Source organism: Saccopteryx leptura, chromosome 7 (assembly GCF_036850995.1).
Source record: "Saccopteryx leptura isolate mSacLep1 chromosome 7, mSacLep1_pri_phased_curated, whole genome shotgun sequence".
Classification (NCBI taxonomy): domain Eukaryota; kingdom Metazoa; phylum Chordata; class Mammalia; order Chiroptera; family Emballonuridae; genus Saccopteryx; species Saccopteryx leptura.
The window spans coordinates 62,290,132-62,312,781 of record NC_089509.1 but is presented as its reverse complement, the minus strand read 5'-3'; the positions used below and the strand labels follow the sequence as shown (position 1 = coordinate 62,312,781).

Below are 22,650 nucleotides of genomic sequence, written 5' to 3'. Positions count from 1 at the left end.
AATAGAAAAGACCTTGGATGTCATCTAATCCAACAACCTCAAATTATAGATGAAGTCACTAGGGCTCAAAAAAAGACAAGTAAAATTTCCCCCCAAAACTGTTAATATGTGACAAAGTCACAGAAGGACTAGAGTAAAAATTTCCTAACACTTAGCCAACTGGTCTTCTGACTATTCTATGATGCTTTTATTTTAAAAGTATTCAACAAGATCAAAGAAGCAAATAAAATAAAATATATTCCCCTGATCACCCCAAATCAAATGCTGAAAGAGAATACTTGAGATATAAATTTTAAATATCTTAATAGTGCTATTTTCATTTTTCTATAAAAGACATCTCTCATGTATGTATGTATGTATGAATGTATGTATTTATCTACAATTACATTAGTGTCTACAATATTATCTGTCTTTATAATATTTATCTGTCTTTCATAGTCTATAAGAAGCTAGGTACCTACCTAGGTGATACTTAATAATAGTATAGTCATTTAGGGAAACACCTAGATATAGTTTCTCCTTATATACCAAAGATATCAAGTTCAGTATTAAATTACTACCATTTTGGCCCTAGCCAGTTGGTTCAGCAGTAGTGTCGCCCTGGCATTTGGATGTCCCATGTGTGATCCCCATTCAGGGCACACAGAAGCGACTATCTGGTTCTTCACCCCTCCACTCTCCTCTCACGTCTCCCTCTCCCTCTCTCTCTCTCTTTCTTTCTGTTCTCCTTCCCTCCTGCAGCCAGGACTTCATTGGAGCAAGTTGGTCCCGGGCACTGAGGATGGCTCCATGGCCTCCTCCTCAGGTGCTAAAAAAAAATGGCTCAGGTTGCAACAGATTAAGGGCCCAGATGGGCAGGGCATCGCCCCCTAGTGGGCTTGCTGGGTAAATACAGGTTGGGGCGCAGGTAGGAGTTTGTCTCTGCCTCCTCAGCTCTCACAAAAAAAAAAAAAAAAAAAAATTACTAACCTTTTTATGTCTATCTATACTCTTCATGTGACTACAAAGAGGAAAAAAATAGATGGAACCCAAGATTTATTACTCCAGAATTCAGTAAAGTTTACAAAATCTATGCATAAAATTAACACAAAATGAATCAATTAATGGTCTTCAAGAATCTAATATATATGTATGTAAGTGTAGAAATTTTTTTATGGAAACGTTTTAAAATGCATATTCATAAACCTACAAATATAGGCTGGGGCAAAAGTTGATTTATAGTTCTGAGCATATAAAATACAGGTTATTCTTGTATTATTATTTATTAATTATTATATTCTTTTCCATATAAACTATAAAGCCTACTTTTGTCTGGCCCTGTATACATGTATGCATATAGAATTTTCAGTGTGTATGGAGAAAGCATCTTCACAGCTTTTGACAATTATTACCACCCTTATGAACTTAAGATGGAAAAAAAGTGTTTAATACAAGTTACCATTAAAATGAAGAGATAACTGTTTCCCTAAAAAACAATGTAACACTTATGCCCATCAGTTACAGTCAACAAGATTCATTCATGAAGGAATAATTCTGTGTTATTACTGCTCCAGCAAAATCATAGTTATAATAATCCATATCACATCTATTTAACATTTATCAGCTTTGTTGTATTTTATTTTATTTAAAAATTACCTGAATCATATTTATTTAAAACTGTGTTTTACTAAAATGTGACACTCAAAAAGCAATACTGATTATGAAAATTAGCATAAAATTTAAAACCTTAGTAAAAGGTATCATAAAGCCAGTTAAAATAAAAAGGATTGGAAACTATAAAACCATTCAGAAATAATTTGACAAGTTAATTTAATTATTTCACAATCTTTCTTTTTCCATCTTTATAATGGGATAGTATAATTTAAAAAGTCTGTTTAATATAAATGGATTCATTAATATTAAAGTTTGTTTTGGCCCTGCCATTTGGCTCAGTGGTAGAGCGTCGGCCCGGTGTGTGCAAGTCCCGGGTTCAATTCCTGGTCAGGGCACACAGGAGAAGCGCCCATCTGCGTCTCCATTCCTCCTCCTACCCTCACTCTATCTCTCTATAATAACTCTTCTCCTCCCCCAGCCATGGCTAAAATGAAGCAAAGTTGGCCCCGGGCACTGAGGATGGCTCCATGGCCTCACCTCAGATGCTAAAATAGCTCAGTTGCCGAGCAACAGAGCAGCCGACCTGACTGGCAGAGCATCACCTGGTAGGGGGCTTGCTGGGTGGATCCTGGTCGGGGCTCATGTGGGAGTCTGTCTCTGCCTCCCTGCTTCTCACTTAAAAAAAAAAAGTTCGTTTTGTGAAAAGGAAACAATCCTATGTAAATAAGATTGGCAAAATCTAAGATTTTGTACTTTCTTAATATCTATTATTTAAAACAATTCCTCTGAACACAACTGAAATGCACAGACATGTCCACTACAATACTGCAAACTCGACACTTAAAAAATCTAGGTACAAAATTGTAGCAGTGCAATTTTATTAATGTAGATTAATAGAGGAAAAGAAAAAAACTTACCAGATGGAGACATATATTCTGCATTTGCCCTACAAACCACTTTGATGGGCAAACTACACATCTGCAAAAAGGCCTGTAAATCAAGAGAAGCATAGGAAGCCTAGTAAACGATATGTATATCTGAACACAATGTGTATGTATATCTGAACACAACTTTTAAAAAATTTCTCTCCTAGACTTCAGTAATGATTTATACAGTAGCACTTTATTGGAAAAGAGTAAATATACTGGAAATAAAAGATTTGTATTCCGAACAAAAATAAATCATTTCACAACTAAAAATTCAATGACACAGACACCAGTAAATATATGAAGTTTAAAGCATTTATACATATAAGGAAACATAAATTATCCACATTTTGCTGTATTAGTTTATGTAAGTCAACAATACTGTATATTGCTTTAATTTTCTTAACAGATGACAAAAGTCCAAATTTTATAAGGTATTACTTAATTCCACTACTGTTTCTTGTCTTAGGAAAAAATTCTCTAAATGTTTCTTCTGCTACTTCAAAATTCTCTCCAATAATACTAAATATCCTAGTTTGTATGCTCATTATCACTTATTAGAGATATAATTTTCACTTTGTTTAGAGTAACAAAAAATTTATAAGCAACTTAAATATCTAACAATAAGGAATCAGTAAATTATTTACAGTATATCCAAACCATGAAATATTATGCAACTTAAAATCATATTTTAAAAATTTTATTTAGAGGGCCCTGGCCAGTTGGCTCAGTGGTAGAGCGTCGGCCTGGCGTGCAGAAGTCCCGGGTTCGATTCCCAGCCAGGGCACACAGGAGAAGCACCCATCTGCTTCTCCACCCCTCCCCCTCTCTTTCCTCTCTGTCTCTCTCTTCCCCTCCCGCAGCCGAGGCTCCATTGGAGCAAAGATGGCCCGGGTGCTGGGGATGGCTCCTAGGCCTCTGCCCCAGGCGCTAGAGTGGCTCTGGTCGCAACAGAGCAACGCCCCAGAGGGGCAGAACATCGCCCCCTGGTGGGCAGAGCATCGCCCCCTGGTGGGCATGCCGGGTGGATCCTGGTCGGGCGCATGCGGGAGTCTGTCTGACTGTCTCTCCCCGTTTCTAGCTTCAGAAAAATACAAAAAATTTAAAAATTTAAAATATAAAATAAAATTTTATTTAGAAACATAAATTTAACAGGGTGACATTGATCAATAAGAATATAGAGGTTTCAGGTAAGCGTTTCTATAGCACTTAACTGTTGATTATGTTGTATACCCATCACCCAAAGTCAAATCGTCTTCCATCATCATCATCATCATATATTTGTCCCTCTTTACACCCTTCTCCCTACCCCTTCTCCCATGTCTCCCTCCCCCTAGTAACCACTTCACTTTTATCTATGTCCATGAGTCTCAGTTTTATATCCCACCTACGTGTGAAATCACAGAGTTCTTAGCCTTTTCTGATATATTTATTTCACTCAGTATAATGTTCTCAAGATCTATCCATGTTGTCATAAATGGCAATGTCATTTCTTATGGCTGAGTGATATTCCATTGTGTGTATATGTGTGTGTGTGTGTGTGTGTGTGTGTGTGTGTGTGTGTATACATCTTTTTTATCCAATCCTCTATCAATGGACATTATGGTTGTTTCCATGTATTGGCACAGTGTTCACACTATAATACTAAGCAAAAAAATACAAAAATGTATTGACTATATATATCCTAATTCATTTTTAAGTGTTTTTAATATATCAGTAAACTCTTTGCCAAACCTACATGGCTTCTGATTGGTTCTTTCCACTATTTTTGGAACACTCAAAGCTTACTTCCCTGTTCTCTCTTCTATGACATCGATATTTGTTTTATCCACTCACAAAATATACCTATCTTTTTTCTATACTATTATTCAATGGGAAATCATAGGTTACAATGGTTTTAATTACCACATACAAATTAGAAAACAAATTTTTTATCTATTTCAAAACTAAGGAAACTACTACAAATAGCAGTCAAATGTCAGTTAAGATTAATTAATAAATAAGGCTATTGCTTATCATATACTAATATTATGAATAAACTAGCCTATCCTACCCAATTGATTTCTCATAGGGTTACTTATAATCAATTTTGAGACTCTTGTGAAGTAGTAAGATTGTTCAACAATGTATTAGCTTATACAAGTACTCCCTTTGCCTAAAAGTATGTCAAGGCTCTTCTTCAAATCCAAAACTCCAGTCCTCTAGGAATGCTCCTCTCTAAAAACAAAGCCCTCATGATGAGTCTGATCCTTCTCTTCTTACACCCACTGATTCCTGCACTGATCTGTAACTTATGTCTACATGTCTGACGCCACCAAGTAAAAGTAATACCTTAGCCAAGGAATAGGTTTGAATTTTTAATAATTCTGCCAATATCCCTCATTTTCCTACAGCTACTGTAAGATAGTACACTACTTATAATAAGGATTCAATGCTTAGTGACAAAGTCAACAAAAGGTCCGAGTTTACTATAGCAGAGGCTCCCAATTATTCCCCCATATGTTTCCCCTTTCTCTACAGTGATAGAACTCGTGTCTTCACACATGACTGCCTGAAATATGAACTTCATTTCCCAGGCTCCCTTGTAACTGGTGTGGCCAATATCTAAATTGTCAAATGACTAACAATATAAAATATTTTAATAAAAACCTTAGTGCATCCTATCAAAGTAATGATCTATAAACTGTGTTGTACAATATGGTAGCCACTAGTACTCTGTGGCTATTTAACTTAAATTTAAATAAATTAAAATTCAATAAAAATTTTAAATTCAGTTCCCCAGTCATACTAACCACATTTCAAGTGCTCAAAAGTCACATGTGGCTAGTAGATATCATATCTATTGGACAGCACAAATAACAGAACATTTACATCATCACAGAAAGTTCTATTGGACAGAGTAGGTTTATAACAAGTGCATAAAAGACACGCTAGCAAGAAAGGCTAACATCAGCTGAAAGTAATTAGGCTAAACACTATATTACAAAAAACAATCTGCAAAATAGTGCAGTGTCCACAAACTCTGCAAGTGGTCAATCAACTTTTGTTGACAATGACACATTAAACACTACAATATTTTCAATTTCAGAAATAATTAATATAGTATTTACTCATTTGGTGAGCAACTCGTATAGCGAAAATGTTCAGCAAAAACTAAGAACTAAGGAATGAATCAATTAAAACAACAGTCAATAATATGTTCATTCTTCGAATATAAATTTACTGAGTACCTAAGCACATGATATGGTAGGTATTTTTTAAACACACACACATACACACTATAATATCCCGTATCTGACTTCTAAGACCCTGGAATTTAATAAGTTTGATGTTTCAACATAATGAATACATTAATGAAATTCCTAATGTTAAAAAAAATCATTGAATGTTATATTTTTTATTTTCTTAAAAAAAAAAAAACTAAAGGGAAAAATGTAACACCAAATCACTGATAACTGCTTAGACATGAAGGATCAAATTCACACATTTATCTCTACAACCATTCAAAAAATAAATGAAATAAAAACATAAACCAAGAAAGACATAAAGAATGGGAGAGGAAACTAAGGCAGACCAGAGATGTCAATCCATTTTCTTTTTTAGGTGAGAGGAGGGGAAATAGCAAGACAGATTCTTACATACATCCCGACTGGGAACCACCTGGCAACCCCAGCTGGGGCTGATGCTCGAGTACTGAGCTATCCTCAGTGCCTGGGGCTGACACTCAGACCAACCAAGCTGTCCTCAGCACTGGGGCCGATGCTGGAACCTATTGAGCCACTGGCTGCGGGAAGGGATGAGAGAAAGAAGGAGGAGAAGGAGAACAGTGAGAAGCAGATGGTCACTTTTCCTGTATGCCCTGACCAGGAATCAAACCGGGGACATCCATATGCCAGATGGGTGCTCTATCCACTGAGCCACCAGCCAGGGTTTGTCAATCCATTTTTATAAAATGGAAAGCAGACATAATGAGGCAAAGAAAACTGAAACATAAAAACATGCAGCCCTGGCCGGTTGACTCAGTGGTAGAGCATCGGCCTGGCGTGCAGGAGTCCTGGGTTTGATTCCCAGCCAGGGCACACAGGAGAAGCACCTATCTGCTTCTCCACCCCTCCCCCTCTCTTTCCTCTCTGTCTCTCTCTTCCCCTCCTACAGCCGAGGCTCCATTGGAGCAAAGTTGGCCCGGGCACTGGGGATGGCTCTATGGCCTCTGCCTCAGGCGCTGGAATGGCTCTGGTTGCAACAGAGCAACGCCCCAGATGGGCAGAGCATCGCCCCCTGGTGGGCGTACCAGGTGGATCCCGGTCGGGCGCATGTGAGTCTGTCTGACTGCCTCCTCATTTCCAACTTCAGAAAAATACAAAAAAACAAACAAACAAACAAAAACATGCAGAGGAGCCTGGCCTGTGGTGACACAGTGGATAAAGAGTCGACCTGGAATGCTGAGGTTCCTGGTTTGAAACCCCTGGCTTGCCTGGTCAAGGCATATATGGGAGTTGATGCTTCCTGCTCCTTCCTCTTCTCTCTCTCTCTGTATCCCTCTTACCTCTCTAAAATAAATAAATAAATAAAATATTTTAAAACATGCAGAGGAGAAAACCAATACAATTGTATCACAGAAATAAGATTCCAAAACTGGAGAAAGCCAATGCCACAGAAGGCAGAGGTGAGGTAAAAGTATAAAAATAGGAGAATCAGATGGAAGTCTGTATAAGCATCAATTAGCCCACCCCCAATCCGGCAGAAACAGAGGTTCAGTCTCTGGACAAAACGAACCAGAGAGACTCTTGGATTCAAACCCAAGCACAGCAGAGAGGGAGGAAGTAGGGGGAAGGTGTCACACTGAAAAAGTTCAGAGAAAGTATACACTGACTGAAGAGACTCACAGAACCCCCTCCCTCACAGCTTCCAATCAATGGCAGCCAAATTAAGTCCTTCATGGATATCTCTGTAGAACAGACCAACAAATACTGATGGTTTTACTGGGGGCACAAATGGGGTAGGATTGGTTAGTGGCCAACAAAAATGGCAGCTCACTGTGCACTCAGTCTATAGTGAAGCCACATGTCAAAAAGCCCCTCAACACCCCATCAGCTTTGCAGTGCCTGCCTTAAATTATTAGCAGTGATCAACAGATATTTGAGGAAAGCCTCAAACAGAGAGCCAAAATAAACCACAAAAGAAAGAACTGAGAGGAAACCAAAAATGAAGAGTACAGAAATGTCAAAGAAAAATCATAATGGCTAATACAGTGTGTCCGTAAAGTCATGGTGCACTTTTAACCGGTCACAGGAAAGCAACAAAAGACGATAGAAATGTGAAATCACCAAATAAAAGGAAAACCCTCCCAGTTTCTGTAGGATGATGTGGCAGCATGTGTGCATGCGCAGATGATGACATAACACCGTGTATACAGTGGAGCAGCCCACAGCCATGCCAGTCGAGATGTGGACAGTACAGAGGAAAGTTCAGTGTGTTCTGTGGCCCCTAAATTCGAATCCATGACCAAAGTTCAACGTGAATATTGGCACGTTTATTACGAAGCGCCACCACATAGGAATAACATTATTCGGTGGGATAAGCAGTTGAAAGAAACTGGCAGTTTGGTGGAGAAACCCCGTTCTGGTAGGCCATCAGTCAGTGATGAGTCTGTAGAGGCTATATAGGATAGTTACCTAAGGAGCCCTAAAAAATCTGTGCGTGAGCCCACATCGAACTGCACTGAATAGGTATGAAACTGGGAGAGTTTTCCTTTTATTTGGTGCAGATTTCACATTTCTATCGTCTTTTGTTGCTTTCCTGTGACTGGTCAAAAGTGCACCATGACTTTACGTACACACTGTATTTATCGAGCACTTACTATATGCCAGATACTTGCTTAAGAGCTTCTTTACCCTGTGAGGTATTTACAATGTAACAAATATCCCCATTTTCAGATAAGAGAACAAGTACAAGAGATTTAAGGAATCTGATCAAGACATAGGAAGAAAAGGAAGGAGGGAAGAAAGGAGAGAATAAAAAAAGGAAAAGAAAAGTAAGAAGCAAAGCACACAAAGAACTGAGCAAACAGATGACAATGAATGATTCAACAACAACTCTAAAAGCTAGATGATAACACAGGGCCTTCAAAATTACAAGGAAAAATCTTGCCAACCTAAAATTCTACATGTGGCCAAAGTATCAGTCCAGTGTGAAGACAGAATAAAAATAGTATCATTCAAGCAAGGTCTTTAAATTTTTATTTCCCATATGTCCTTTCTCAGGAAGCAGGCTAATGATGAAGATGCTACAAAAAACAAAAATAATAAACCAAGAAGTAAAGAACATGGGATCCAGAAAATAGGGGTTCCAACATAAAAGAAAAGCAAAAAGAATTCCCTGTATAACAATGAATATCAGTCACAAGGAAAAAGCTCTGAAGCCAGCCAAGAAAGGAGCCACTTCAGTTCATGTAGAAGAACCAGGATTTCAAAGGTAGAATTTCCACGAGAAAAGGGGGCAGGGCTTGATATGTTTAAGCTTTGTAGGGAGAGTTTCACAGTTCAACAAATTCAGGAGAGAAAACTACCCAAATGAATTAACTAAGGCAATTATTTACCCAAAGGTAAAAATCATATAAAAATAATATATTCATTGTACACCAAGCACATAAGCTGAGATCAATATTTACATTCTAATTATACTGCAAACACTGAATATTAATTCATTCCAAAAAACTGAGAGAACTATTAGGAAGACAGGAAGGAATAGGGGAGGAGAACTGTAATAGGTGGAATTCAAGAGATATATTTAATATTGAATAGCAAAACACAAGCATCTTATGTAGAAACCTTGAGAACTGCCTGGGAAATAATACAGCTCAAAGGACTGAAAATGGCTGTCTCTGGGTATCAGCATTGGGGTGGGGTAAGGGTGGAATGGTAGACTGGTTTTTGGTGATAAACCTCTCAGACATTGCTGGTGGGAATGTAAATCGACCCTAACCACTTTGAAACTGGTAATATCTACTAACCATATGCCTAAGAGTGTGGCTCTTCCACAAAATACTACGTGCGGGTGCTACCTCAATAAGAATGTACCTACCTAGATAGTTTAAGTTTAAAAAATTTGGCTCTCAAAAGAAATTTCAATCGTCATACTGTTGCTATTTGGCTCTGTTGAATAATGAGTTTGCCGACCACTGGCTTAACCTATCAGCCAACAATTTCAGTCCCAGAAATATAGCAAAAAAATCAGTCATATAGCCACTTAAGAAACATGTACAAGAATATTATGTTGATCCATAATAACCAAATATTGGGAACAAGTTAATATCCATTAACATGAGTAACAAATTTGACTCTAAAATTCCTAATACCAACTCAAAAAAGATAAACAATGTGGCATCAATTGCTATTAAGAAAAAGGAAAAAGTAAACATAAAATGATTATACATTTTGACTCTTTAAGTTCTTTAGAAATAACTTTTAAATCAGAGAAAGTTTAGAAACCATCCCAAATGATGACACCTGTGATACTCCAACTCCAAGTTCTATTTTTTTAGTAATCACTTCTGAATCATATCTTCTGGGAACTATGGCTCCAATTTTCTGTAAATATTGGTTTTGAGAAATAAAAATATTTTATTTACACATAATTGAAAATAAGGCCAGGAATCTAAAGAAACAAGGACAATCTGTTCAACCTTTACAAATATCTTAAATCCTAGATTAAAAATTGTTATTGTACGTGACAATGCCACTGCTTTCATTAGATTGATTATAAAACAAGCAGCTTAAATGTTAGAAGAATCCTTTCAATGTTGCAGCTTATAGAATATCAGGAATACAGACAGGGACCCTATTACAGTAATCCTTCAGTAACATAGTGGCGAGGCTTCCTCTGGCTTCTCATTTCAGATTTTTCTATCTTCTGAAGCTAACTTTACTGCTGTAATCCCATTTCTGTGCATGGTACGTAACTGGCAGACAATGATTATCAACCAAATGAAAACCTGAACAATAAATCAAATCACAAAATAAACAAAGAGTGAGAACTCCAAAATTCAGTAAATCTAGTTCTAGTTACATGTGATTTTTTAAATGAAGCAACAGAAACTTCTGATAATAAAAACATAACTAAAAAATGCTGCTTAGTAAAAATTAATAACACAAAATGTGTACTCAACCACTGGCTAAGGTATAAATCAATGCAATCTTTTTGAAAGGCACTTTAGCAACATCTAATAAAATCTGAAATGTACATATATCCTTTGACCCAGCAATTGTATTGTGATAAATATATCATATGAACATATCTGCATAACATTATATAAGATAAGCATAAGGATATTCACACCTAAGCCCGATTTGTAAGTGCAAAATAATAATTGTAACAATAGCCTAATACCTCGTCAACAAGAGACTGGTTCAAAAAACTATGGTGATCTATCAATGGAATATTCCTAGTCTTCAAAAGAGAATGGGGTCACTCTTCAACTAAACTTCTCATACTAAATACCAAAAGAAATTTCTCACCTGGAATCTTCTATAAGAGCTACTGAATGACATGACACCAAATGCAGAGTTGATTTTTGTGTGATTCTTTTCTAAGGGCCTAGAACAAAACAGAGCCCAAAAGGCCTGCAAAAGGCTAATTTGTGGGTCCAAGGTGTACCTTCCTGTGAACTAACTTCATAGGAGAATACAAGTTTGATTATCTAGAAGAATAAATGAAAAGCACTTACTCATTTATTCATACACTCAATACATATTTGCTGAACACCTACTATGTATCAGGAACTGTTCCAGGTAATAAAGCTGTGAACATAAAGTCCCAAACCTCATAGAGTTTACATTCTAATGGGAGACATGATAAGCAAATAAACCAGAAACTATGCATGGTAATTCCTGCTACTTGTAAACATAAAGGAGTAGGAAGGTATTGCTGTTATATGTAGAGTGGTCAGATAAGGGCTCTACAGTAAGGTAACATTTAAGCATAAAATTGAAGAAAGTTAGGGAGCAAGCTATGTAGATATCTAAGAGAAGAGCTGTCCAAGTTCAAAGGTATGAAACAGTCTTGTGCTTAAAATGGCATGTTTGAGGAATAGCATCAATACCAGTGTGACGACGCGGAAGAAAGGAAGTGAGTGGTAAGAGGTAAGATCAGAAAGACAACCAGGAGATCATGTAGGACTTACAGATAATTGTATGGACTTTGGCTTTTACTTGGAGTAAGATCAGCAATCACTAGAAGGTTTTAGACTGGGGACTGCTGGAATCTGACTGACATTTTAAAGGATTACAAACAGCTAGCTATACAGAGATTTGATTGCAGAGAGTAGAGGGATGGAAGCAAGAGAACTAGTTAGGAGGATTTTGCAATAATCCAGGCAAGAACTGATAACAGTCTGGACTAGAGTGAGAGTGATAGCTCTAATTTTAAAGTAAGGCCAAAAGGATTTGCCGACATCTCAATGTGGATATAGGAAAAAAGAAAACTCCAAAGGTGACTCAAAGTTTGACAACCAGAATGATGGAAATACCATTTACCAAAATATGAAAAACTGGGATGAGCAGGTTTTTGTGGGAGGACAGAGACTTGGGAGTCATTAGATGCTCTTTTCCAGTTATTACTTCTATGTTAACAACTTCTGAGAAGAAATGAATAGCAGACAACTCTGCTTTCTTTTCAAAGGCCTGGAGTTGCTATGGTACAACTATATTATTTGAAACCAGACAAGCAGGTTCTACTGAAATATTGAGAAGCCCAATCTTGATGGCCACCCCATGTCTTTTGTGGACACAGGTGACAGAAGTGTGTACAGATCAATATCATCTTTATCAGGTCTATAATATCAAGGTTTTAAGAAACTGGTGACCAAAAGACATTACACAGAATAAAAACAAACTTTGGTCATTTCTATCCTCTGCATCTATAGCCCACCAAGTGAAAACTCAATTTAACTACCTGGTTAAAATAAGAAGCTTCAAGAAGCTAAGAAAGCCATCCAATTAGAGCAGTACTACCTTCTGAAAATTTACTGAGAAGTAAGTGACACATGAAAAATCTCAGCAACCATGGCTCAATCTTCAGCTGATTAAAAATAAGCATGCAGGTCTCATAATTAATATAAATAGAAAAGTAGAATAACGTTAATAAGGAAATGAAAAAAAAAAACAAAACACCTCAAATGTTATATGTATCTAGTTTCTTCAAGTCTTTATGCATGGAGAGATATATTGACAGTATTCCAGAAAAGAAATCTGGGGAAGAAATCAGTGAAATTAAATAAAAAGGCATTCATTTCTTTTTAAAAAGCAGTAAATATGACAGTTCCTGACAAAAGCAAGGAAATAGAATCTATACCATTAAAAACCTTAAAATATCAAATATCCTTTGTTTTCGCTGCTTTATTTATTTAAAATAACTAAACACTCAGTTCAGAAAATGGTGAAAAGGGCTCAACCCCAGCTAAATGGAAACACGGCCAGCCAACAACAGGCCTTCCCTGGTTTCTACATCTGCACAGGGCGGATGCTGCCTCATGAGATACGCTCCTTACCATCACTTAAGCAACTACCTTCCTGTTGCCAACTCACAAGCCATACCACCCTCATGCCTGGGCAAAGCACATTCCCACTCCTTAATTGTTACTGGTTAAGTGCCCTAGCAGAACTTAATCCATCCTAACAGTACGTAGCTTTAAGAAGCAAATTGTTTAAATGGAAGACTAGAGTATCCTTTGAAAAATGGGAATCCTCTGCATCAGTCTTAAGAGTTAGTATAGAGCTAAAAGGAGTTAATAGAGCAGATGCCTCCCAGTGAGGCATTTCTGAGTGGAATCTAGGCAACTGACTGTGTTAGCTTGAGAAAGTTCCTTTACCTCATTAGCTTTCTGATTTCTCAAATAAAAGAAATTTATTAAGCAGGCTGAGGTGCTGTATGTAAAATGTTATTTATAATGAAAATAGCAAAATTGTATGCTAAGATAAAAATCTCTAAATATTTATTAAAAGAATAAGGGAACACAACAAAAAGCACTTTTTAAAGAATAATAATGTAAACAGTAAATATATGATTTGTTTTCAATATGTATCTCATATAAAATCTTTCCTAACAAGGCAAAAACAAGTGAATAAAGATATTGATATAAACTTCTGCTTTATGAATAATTTTTCAAAGTAATACACATTAATGAAACTGGTACAGTGATAAAAGGCCTCCATCTCCAGAAGACAAGCTCTGCTAGTACACACTAATCATGTTTTCTTCTCCACTACTTTACCCTCAGCATACAACAGGTTCTCAATAAACATTTGCTTAATGAATAAGATATTGATATTGATAATAAATAGAACATAAGCTCATAGAAAACAAGTAATCTACAACAAAATTCACTGCTTTAAAAAATTAGATGTAGGCCCTGGCCGGTTGGCTCAGTGGTAGAGCGTCGGCCTGGTGTGCAGAAGTACCGGGTTCGATTCCCGGCCAGGGCACATAGGAGAAGCGCCCATCTGCTTCTCCACCCCCCCCCCTCCTTCCTCTCTGTCTCTCTCTTCCCCTCCCGCAGCCAAGGCTCCATTGGAGCAAAGATGGCCCGGGCGCTGGGGATAGCTCCTTGGCCTCTGCCCCAGGCGCTAGAGTGGCTCTGGTCGCGGCAGAGCGACGCCCCGGAGGGGCAGAGCGTCGCTCCTAGTGGGCGTGCCGGGTGGATCCCGGTCGGGCGCATGCGGGAGTCTGTCTGTCTCTCCCCGTTTCCAGCTTCAGAAAAAAAAATAATAAAAAATAAAAATTAAAAAAAAAATTAGATGTAATCCCTATAAAGTTCAGAGGTGACCCTGGCAGGTTGGCCCAGTGGTAGAGCGTCCACCCAGCATGTGGAAGTCCCGGGTTTGATTACTGGTCAGGGCACACAGGAGAAGTGACCATCTGCTTCTCCACCTCCTTCTCTCTCTCTCCTTCCCTCTCTCTCTCTCTCTCTCTCTTTCTTTCTCTCCCTCCTTCCCTCCCTCCTCCTGCAGCAGCACAATTTGTTTGACAGAGTTGACCTCAAGCGCTCAGGATGGCTCCATGGCTTCCACCTCAGGCCCTAAAATAATGGCTCCACTGCAGAACAATGGAGCAATGGCCCCAGATGGGCAGAGCATTGCCCCCTAGTGGGCTTGTCGAGTAGATCCTGGTTGGGGCTCATGTGGGAGTGTGTCTGTCTGCCTTCCCTCCTCTCACTAAAAATTAAAAAAAGTTCAGAGGTATTTTTTAAAGTCAATAAAATTACAAATATCAATAAGCAGATAATGTTTTAGAAAAAGAGTAACAGGAATTCAATGTAAAACAATAGCTGTGCAAAAATCATCAGGAACCAAAATTCAGTAAGTGTAAACAAGCTTTAAATAGAGCAAATTTGTTACCAAAAAATACGAAATGTTGTTGAGAGCACAAAGACAGATCATGTCAGAGGAACTTCCTTCATACAGCTCTCACTTGAAATCTGTCCCTGGAATATTTGGCTCATTTTAGACATATCTGACAGCTGTAGAAGAAAAGTCAAATTCAGAAAGAAAGCAACAAAAACAATAACTACAATAGGAAAAGATACAAACTTCCTCTGTTAGAATAAATACAAATAAAAGTAAGGTATAGGATCAAAATTAAGCAAAAGAATTATAAAATGGGCCAAGGAACCGAAAGAATAATTCTTATAACCCCAGAACCTAATGCAATACTGCTTGCATGGCTGGCACTCAATGAACAATCTGGGAGTAAAGAAGAGAAACTATTTTTTCCCCTGAGGTCCTATAATGAATGTTTTAAAGTTTTGTCATTTACAGGTTAAAAAAATATTCCCAACTCAGAAACATAACAGAAAAAAACCCACAAAATTAAAAAGTCTTAGGATAAGCTAAATAGTAAATGGCAAGAATATAAAATGTATTCCTTTCATTTTAATAAGATAATAGTACTCAATATCGAATCATTTACCAATGAGCAGTAACAACCATCTTCTTTCCTCTTTATTCCAAAAACAAAATAAACACTGGTCTTACAAGTAAAATATATAACAATACTCCTTAATTGCACTTAAAACAAGAAACTTTTTTTAAAAATTTTTCCACTGATTTGAGAAAGGGAAAGAGACAAAATACAGAGAAACATCAAGTCATTGTTTCACTTAGTTGTTCCATTTAGTTGTGTATTCACTGATTGCTTCTCTTATGTGCCCTGACCAGGAGTTGAACCCATGACCTCTGATGCACTAGGTTGGTGCTTTATCCATTAAGCCACCGGCTAGGACCACCAGAAATTCAACATTGCTTTCTAATAAAGGTATAAAACAATTCAAAATTTTAAAGATCATCTTTCTTAAGTTTTTAAAAGATGCATTACTTTATACTGATTAATATTGTGAAATTTAAGGAACTATAAACATAGCTTCTAAAATGTATGTTAATCACATTAACAAAGTTATTCAAATTATAGTCAACAATCAAACCATTTTCAGTCCAACCAGGTAAATTTATCCAGAGACAGCAGACCTCGGGTTTTCTCCTTCAAGACAAAGCTTCTATTCATTTCATAATTAAATTTGAAAAATTTTATGTAAAGACTCACCAAGGACTACTATTCTAAAGCATGCAAAGCCATTTTCAGGACACAAAATGAAAATGGTTCTGAATTTTAATTCATATTTTGTTTTACTAGGACACAAAAGAAAATCTGTGATGACAACTGAAGAATTATTTTCCACCTTACTGAAGAGGCATGTTTTAAAATTAAAAACCATGAACAAATCTATCTACAAAATAATTCATTTTTATATCAAACAGCTGCAGACCCTGTAATTGAAATAATGTATCTAACGTTACAAATGAAAGTGTTAGGTATCATTCTTGAAGTGACAGATTAAGTACCTAATCCAGTTAAAGTAATAGCCATATTTGTAGTTTAACATAAATTAAGACCTTAATTATATTTGTGACTATTTTAAACAAAATAACAAACTCCTTTGTACCTGAGAATGTAATTTATAGCAAAGCCAGGTTCATTTTCCAAACCAATCTATTTCACACTGCAGAAGTACTCTGGTATAATGCAATTCTTGTTGCAGAATGTTGAAAGAGTAGATTCAGTAAAAGCACAGAAGAGGTTTGAAGATAAATGAAGATGCTATTCATTCAAGGGTAATTTCATCTTAGAACTATATGAAAGATGTTTCGCTCACACGGGGTAGTGTATGGCCTCAAATTTAAGTGTATTTTCAGCTCAAATATAATGCTGCTAGATCGATTATGTTGATACTGTATATCTAATAATGAAGAATTCTAGCCTTTTTCTTTTTAAAAAATAGACTGTCATTTTTTTCATCTTACTGCTATGTCTTTATTGCTCTAACAGCAACAAATTTTAAAATCCTGCTTCCTATTTGCTTTTTAAACAGAAAAATATAAAGTTGATATTCTAACTTTAATCTCTCAGAACTACAGGAATATGAATTTTTGCTAAGTTAAACAGATGCTTATATTAGCAAACTATTATTACCCTATCTAACCATTTTATATTATTTCACTAATTACTAAAAATAACAACTCTCAGAGCCACCTAATTCTATTCTGAATATACTTCATTTTCACAAATCTAGTAAGACTAATTTAAATATTTTATATAACCATTCTATTTATGTGTTGACAGATTAATATTAAATGAGAATATTTTTAAATTTGCTACATTGTTTGTAATTTAAGTTTTATATATTTAAATCATTCCAGGTATTACAAGCAGAAATCACAAAGAAATGCTTTTATAGTTCTGGTATATAAAAGGTAATGAGGATAAGATACTTAATCTGAAAAATTTTAACTCAGTGATAACAAGGAAACATCTGCAGCCACCATTTTCTCATTTTAGAATACTGCAAAGGATTTTACAAGTCCTTCTATGTAATAAATGTTCACTAAGTTCTCTCTAGCCCTTAACTTTCCCTTCCTTCTCCTAATTCTGAAAGTGAATACAGAAGCCTCATTCTGCAGAGGATAAGCAAAGGAGAGAGATGAACAAACTTTAAAAAACTAAAATTTTATACTTATTAAATTTTAAAATGTCAACTTTTAAAATATTTCCATAAAATAGTATTCTGTTAATTCTCTATTATAGTTTATCCACTGGTATCATTCTATTTGTATTTACAACAGGTTTAAATTACACCGAGACAAAAAATAGTGCATACAACCATAAACAACTTGTTTAAAGCAAAAATGTATCAAACTAAACTGAAAATTCAAAATCATTTCCTCCAAAATTCTGCAGGTAGGCTGTCCGCTGTGGCCACCTCTACAGCATTTTCACAATCACAGGTGTTTCTCCAGTGTAACACCTGACCGGGAGTCCCAAGAGAGAGGAATACTCCTCCTCTGCTCTTCCCCAGCCACTACATTAGGTTATTTCTATTTAACTGCTAATTAGTATGGCCACCTAAAAAGCATCACTTGCTAAAAGAAAACAGCAAGGATCAGCTAACTATCAGCAGATCTGACATGTTAGTGTTCATGGCCCAGCATTAATGGGTCCTATAAAAATGCTTATTTTTTTAATGATACAATATATTCAACAGGAAGAATATTGTTTTCCTTTCTTCCCTTTTATTTTTAAAGATAAAGTATTTATTCACAAAAGGAAAGGGAAAATGAGAATATTAAATGGAACAGGGACACTTCTCTTAATCTAACCTGTTATTCTCACTTGAAGTAAAAACTTAGTAAGGAAAAACTAAGACTACTCTTTCATGCAACATCCTCATAATCAATCATCAGCTTGAGGCACTCTCTAAAAGCAAATTCAAACTTCTACAATATTTAGATTAACCCATGCAAAAAATAAGCAGATTTCTTTTTAAATTAGCTTCATATATATACTAAACACAATCTTCTCTAAAATGATTAGAAAGTAACATTATATAAAGACATTAAAAATATGTATATGTATATACATTTTTGAGGTCAAAATAGGCACTAATTCAGCATTGAATATCATCTAATATTTCTACTGCTTTTATTTTTCAAAAGAATTTCTCATTTACAAATTTGACCTTCACTAAATAACTCATAAGACTGCCTTATCACATTTTAAAGATCCAAAAACGGAAATGTTTATCTTTCACATCTTACTACAATCTATAAATTATAAGATATAATTTTCTAGGAAATGTCAGAAATAAGTTTTGAATTAAATGTCCACTTATTTTTGGATAAAATTTCAAGGTTCTATATCACTGGGCTGAACTGATATGCAGCAAAGTGTTATAAGATTCTCGACTCAGACTCTCTGGGTCTGCTTTCTAGCTGTGCCAAGTACTACTTAAATAACTTTGAGCCATCTGCTTAACCCCTCTGCCTCAGCTTCCTAATTATACAATGGAAATCATAATACGACCTACCGCACAGGGTTGCAGTGTGTGAGGATTATCTATGATAGCGAAAGTACATATAACAAGACCTGGCACACAGAGTAAGTGCTATCTAAATTCTAGCTATGTTATTATTACTGTTCTTACTAACATTATCTGCAGAATGGGAATGATAATAGCACCTACCTCACATAGCTGTTATAAAGATTAAATGAGTTAATAAGAAACAAGTGCAGAGCACATGGTAGGCACTCAACCAATACTGTTGGTCTGTTTACCTCCACAGTTTCTGGGCTCTATGACTTTGTAGAGTTTTTCTAAGCTTCAGTTTCCATACCTTTAAAATGAGGTTACATTAAGCAGTGTGTGATAAGAAATGAATGAGATACTTCACATAAAAGTTCTTAGTAGAATGCCTTTCATAATAAAAGCATTCAATAAACGTTCAATTTTAAAACAAATCTTAGTACTATTAAAATATTTTGTTTGATTTAAAGCATTCAATATTAGCAATTTTGGGGTATGAAATAAAAGCTCACACAAATTCAAATATGTCTTAACATTTATTTGAACTACTTTGATATTTTTAGGAATTATAAAGCCTGCAAGCTTCCCTTCTCCCTGCTGACCTTGATTACATGTACTTCTGTCAAAGAATCAGGAGGAAAGAAAATAATAACCAACATGCAGTGCATATTTACAATATGCGAGCTACTTTTTCTAAGTGCTTTAGGTATACTGATACATTCAATCCTCACATTCAATTCTTCTATTATACCTCCAACATCTACTATATCTTACAGATGAGGAAACTTGAAACAGTATTGTTTAAACTTAGTATGCTACTAGAACAGAGACCAACTATCCATTTCATTTGTAGAATCTGCTTTATATAAATGACAGCATTTGAAGAAAACCAAATAAAACGGTTTTTTTGCAGAAAACTTGTAAGTCGAATTCATATGTGTTCATTCATACTGTAATTCTAGACATGTGTTTCCAATACAAGTCATCAGCTACATGTAGCTATTGAGCACTTGAATTGTGATTAGCACAAACTGCAATGTGCTATAAAGTGTCAAATACACATCAGATTTTGAACTTAATATAAAAAATTTAAAATATCCCATTAATAAATTCTGTATAATTACATGATAAAATGATAATATCTAAAACACTGGTTAAATAAAATAAAATTCATTATACATAATTAACTTCACTTGTTTCTTTTTATTCTAATGGGGCTACTACAAAATTTTAAACTACATATGTGGCCCACATTATTAATCTATTGGATAGTTTTTTTAGGTTTCAGGGTAAGAGCAGTAACAGAAAATTATTATCAAAGTTCTTTTACCAATCAATACAAGCTTGAGTCCTTCAAAGTAGAAGTATTATGAAGTGGAAGGTTTCTCTTTCTCTCTCTCTCTGTATGTTTATGGTGTCATATATATGCATATATAGCTAGCTATATGTGTATGCATGTAAATATATATCTATACACACACATATACATACATATACCATGAAAACGAGAGACACTCTACCCTGATACTTCACTATATTCAGCACACAAGATTATTTTACGACCAGGCAAACACTTGAGGTAATACTTTGTGAATGAGAAAAAAAAGCAAATCCAAAAGGAAGTAACAGCCATGAGAAAAAGATTTATTTTCTGTTAAATGTAAATCATAAAGGTTCCTTTAATCAGAAAAGCCCTCACCACTTCGTTTCAGGGGTATAATAAATGCCAAGTCTATGTGGTAAGTAAAATTTAAATGTCCTGATGGTTCAACTAGCAGAATATTAAAATACCTGATGTTTGATAGCTGCTATCTTCCAGAAAATATCCAGTTTATGGATACCTGTCACATTGTTTTGATCAATTTTATACATTTAACTGATTCTTCTAAACGGATACTGGTCCACTATATATTGATGAAAATTACTCCATAAAGTTTACATCAGATATCTGGAAAAGTCATATTTATAGTCATGGCTACTATCAGCTGTCAAGCCAAAGAATATTGAGGAAAACAAAGAATTTTTAATATATGTTGGTTAATTTATCATCTAAGTGACATATGTAGGCTAACAAAAAAATTAAAAATGGTTATGTAAAATTCTGCATTTAAAAGGTTCTTTTTTTTCTGGTTTTATTTTTAATTGCAACTGTGATTTGAGAAGCCATGGTGAGAAAGAAATTAACAGGAACCATAAAAACAGAGCTGCTAAATAAAGTACATGCTAACATTTCTTTTTCCCTTCCACAGAGTACTTAAAGCATTAATTTTTTTAATGATACTATACTAATATTTTAGTTTGTAACAGAAACTAGTTAAAACCAACTATTCCAGGGTTTCTCAACACTGACATTATTTACATTTGGGGCTGGATAATTCTTTATTGTGGGAGACTTCCTGTGCATCAGAAGATGTTTAACAGCATCCCTGGCATCTACCCAACAGATGGCAATAGCACCTCCCTCCAACAGCTATGACAATCAAAAAAAGTCCAAACATGCTGAAATGTCCTTTGTGGGGTAGAAATCTCTCTTGATTAAAAAGCATTGATCTATTCCTACCCAAAATGCCTTCCTATTTAGTGAAAATTACTTCAGTACTTTCTATACTACCATTCCTTAGTTTAAAGGGCTCTACATAGGATATTCCCTGACAGCTTTCGCATAGATATCAGCGAACTTCCTGAAACTGTATGCAGAATAGTCCAGGTATGCTTTTATTTATATGTGTGCACTGGAATATATTTCATCAGTTCCTCAGTTACCCCAGAAATGGCAATTAAAAAAGGGTTAAGAATTAAATAAACTAAATATTTAATATTTAATATGCCCTGAACCATCTTTTCAAAGCTATAAAGATTGAAAATACTATTTTATACACAGTATATAATTTATTGGAGCTATCAATTATCAATTATCAGGCAAGATTACTTTTACCACACTTATAAAACATTCATTCAACAAACATTTACTAAGTATATTCTATAGTCTAGGCACTATGTTATTAGTATTTGAAAGCCAAACTTAAATTCCATCTCCCTCACAAAAAATAAACAATTTTTTAAAAATGTAAATTTAAAAATAGCAGTATAAAATCCATACTTATTGCCTGTAACCATCTAAAATTTCTGCTTCTCAAAAGTTAACATATGAAAATATGCTAGTTATAATACTAGTGCCTAAAAAGTAAAATAAAGGTATATCCATAAACATAACTTATATTCTTCATAAAAAGATATAAATTTTCTAAAGAAAGAAACTTAAAAATAACTCAGAATCATACAAATAAATTATTGCCCAACATACTTCTTTCCATCTACTTCCCCTACCTTAAACAAAACATGAATGGACTGAATAACATACTGTGATCAGACATACTTATTAAGCCCAGAGGATATCAAGTTGAATAAAAAAATATAATGAGGTGCCTAGCATCATGCCTAGAACACAGCACAAATTCAGTTCCTCTCCTTCCCTTTTTGTCCTCAAGATGCTCGCAATCTCAACTCTAATAAATATCACATTTTAGTTTTCTTTTTTAATTTATCTTTTAGATGCTGGACAGAAAAATAAAGCCTTGTTTTGAATCAAACTATGTAAGCTAACTAATAACAGCAGCTAAGTATGTAAAATGTTTGAAAAATTATAATTCTATGACATACATAAACATTCCTCCCCCTTTTTTTAAAGTAAACAATTCCCAAGTATCCTATTTTTCCTATAGT

At 35.3% G+C, this 22,650-nt stretch overlaps 1 protein-coding gene across 1 annotated transcript in view; it reads right to left on the bottom strand.

The window, feature by feature from the left end:
* MTX2 (metaxin 2) overlaps nt 1-22,650 on the bottom strand; it is a 65,245-nt gene that overhangs the window by 12,917 nt on the left and 29,678 nt on the right. Inside the window, exon 4 of the mRNA XM_066346038.1 lies at nt 2,511-2,583. Coding sequence (XP_066202135.1) covers nt 2,511-2,583 — 73 coding nt within the window. The remainder of the gene's footprint in view (nt 1-2,510; nt 2,584-22,650) is intronic.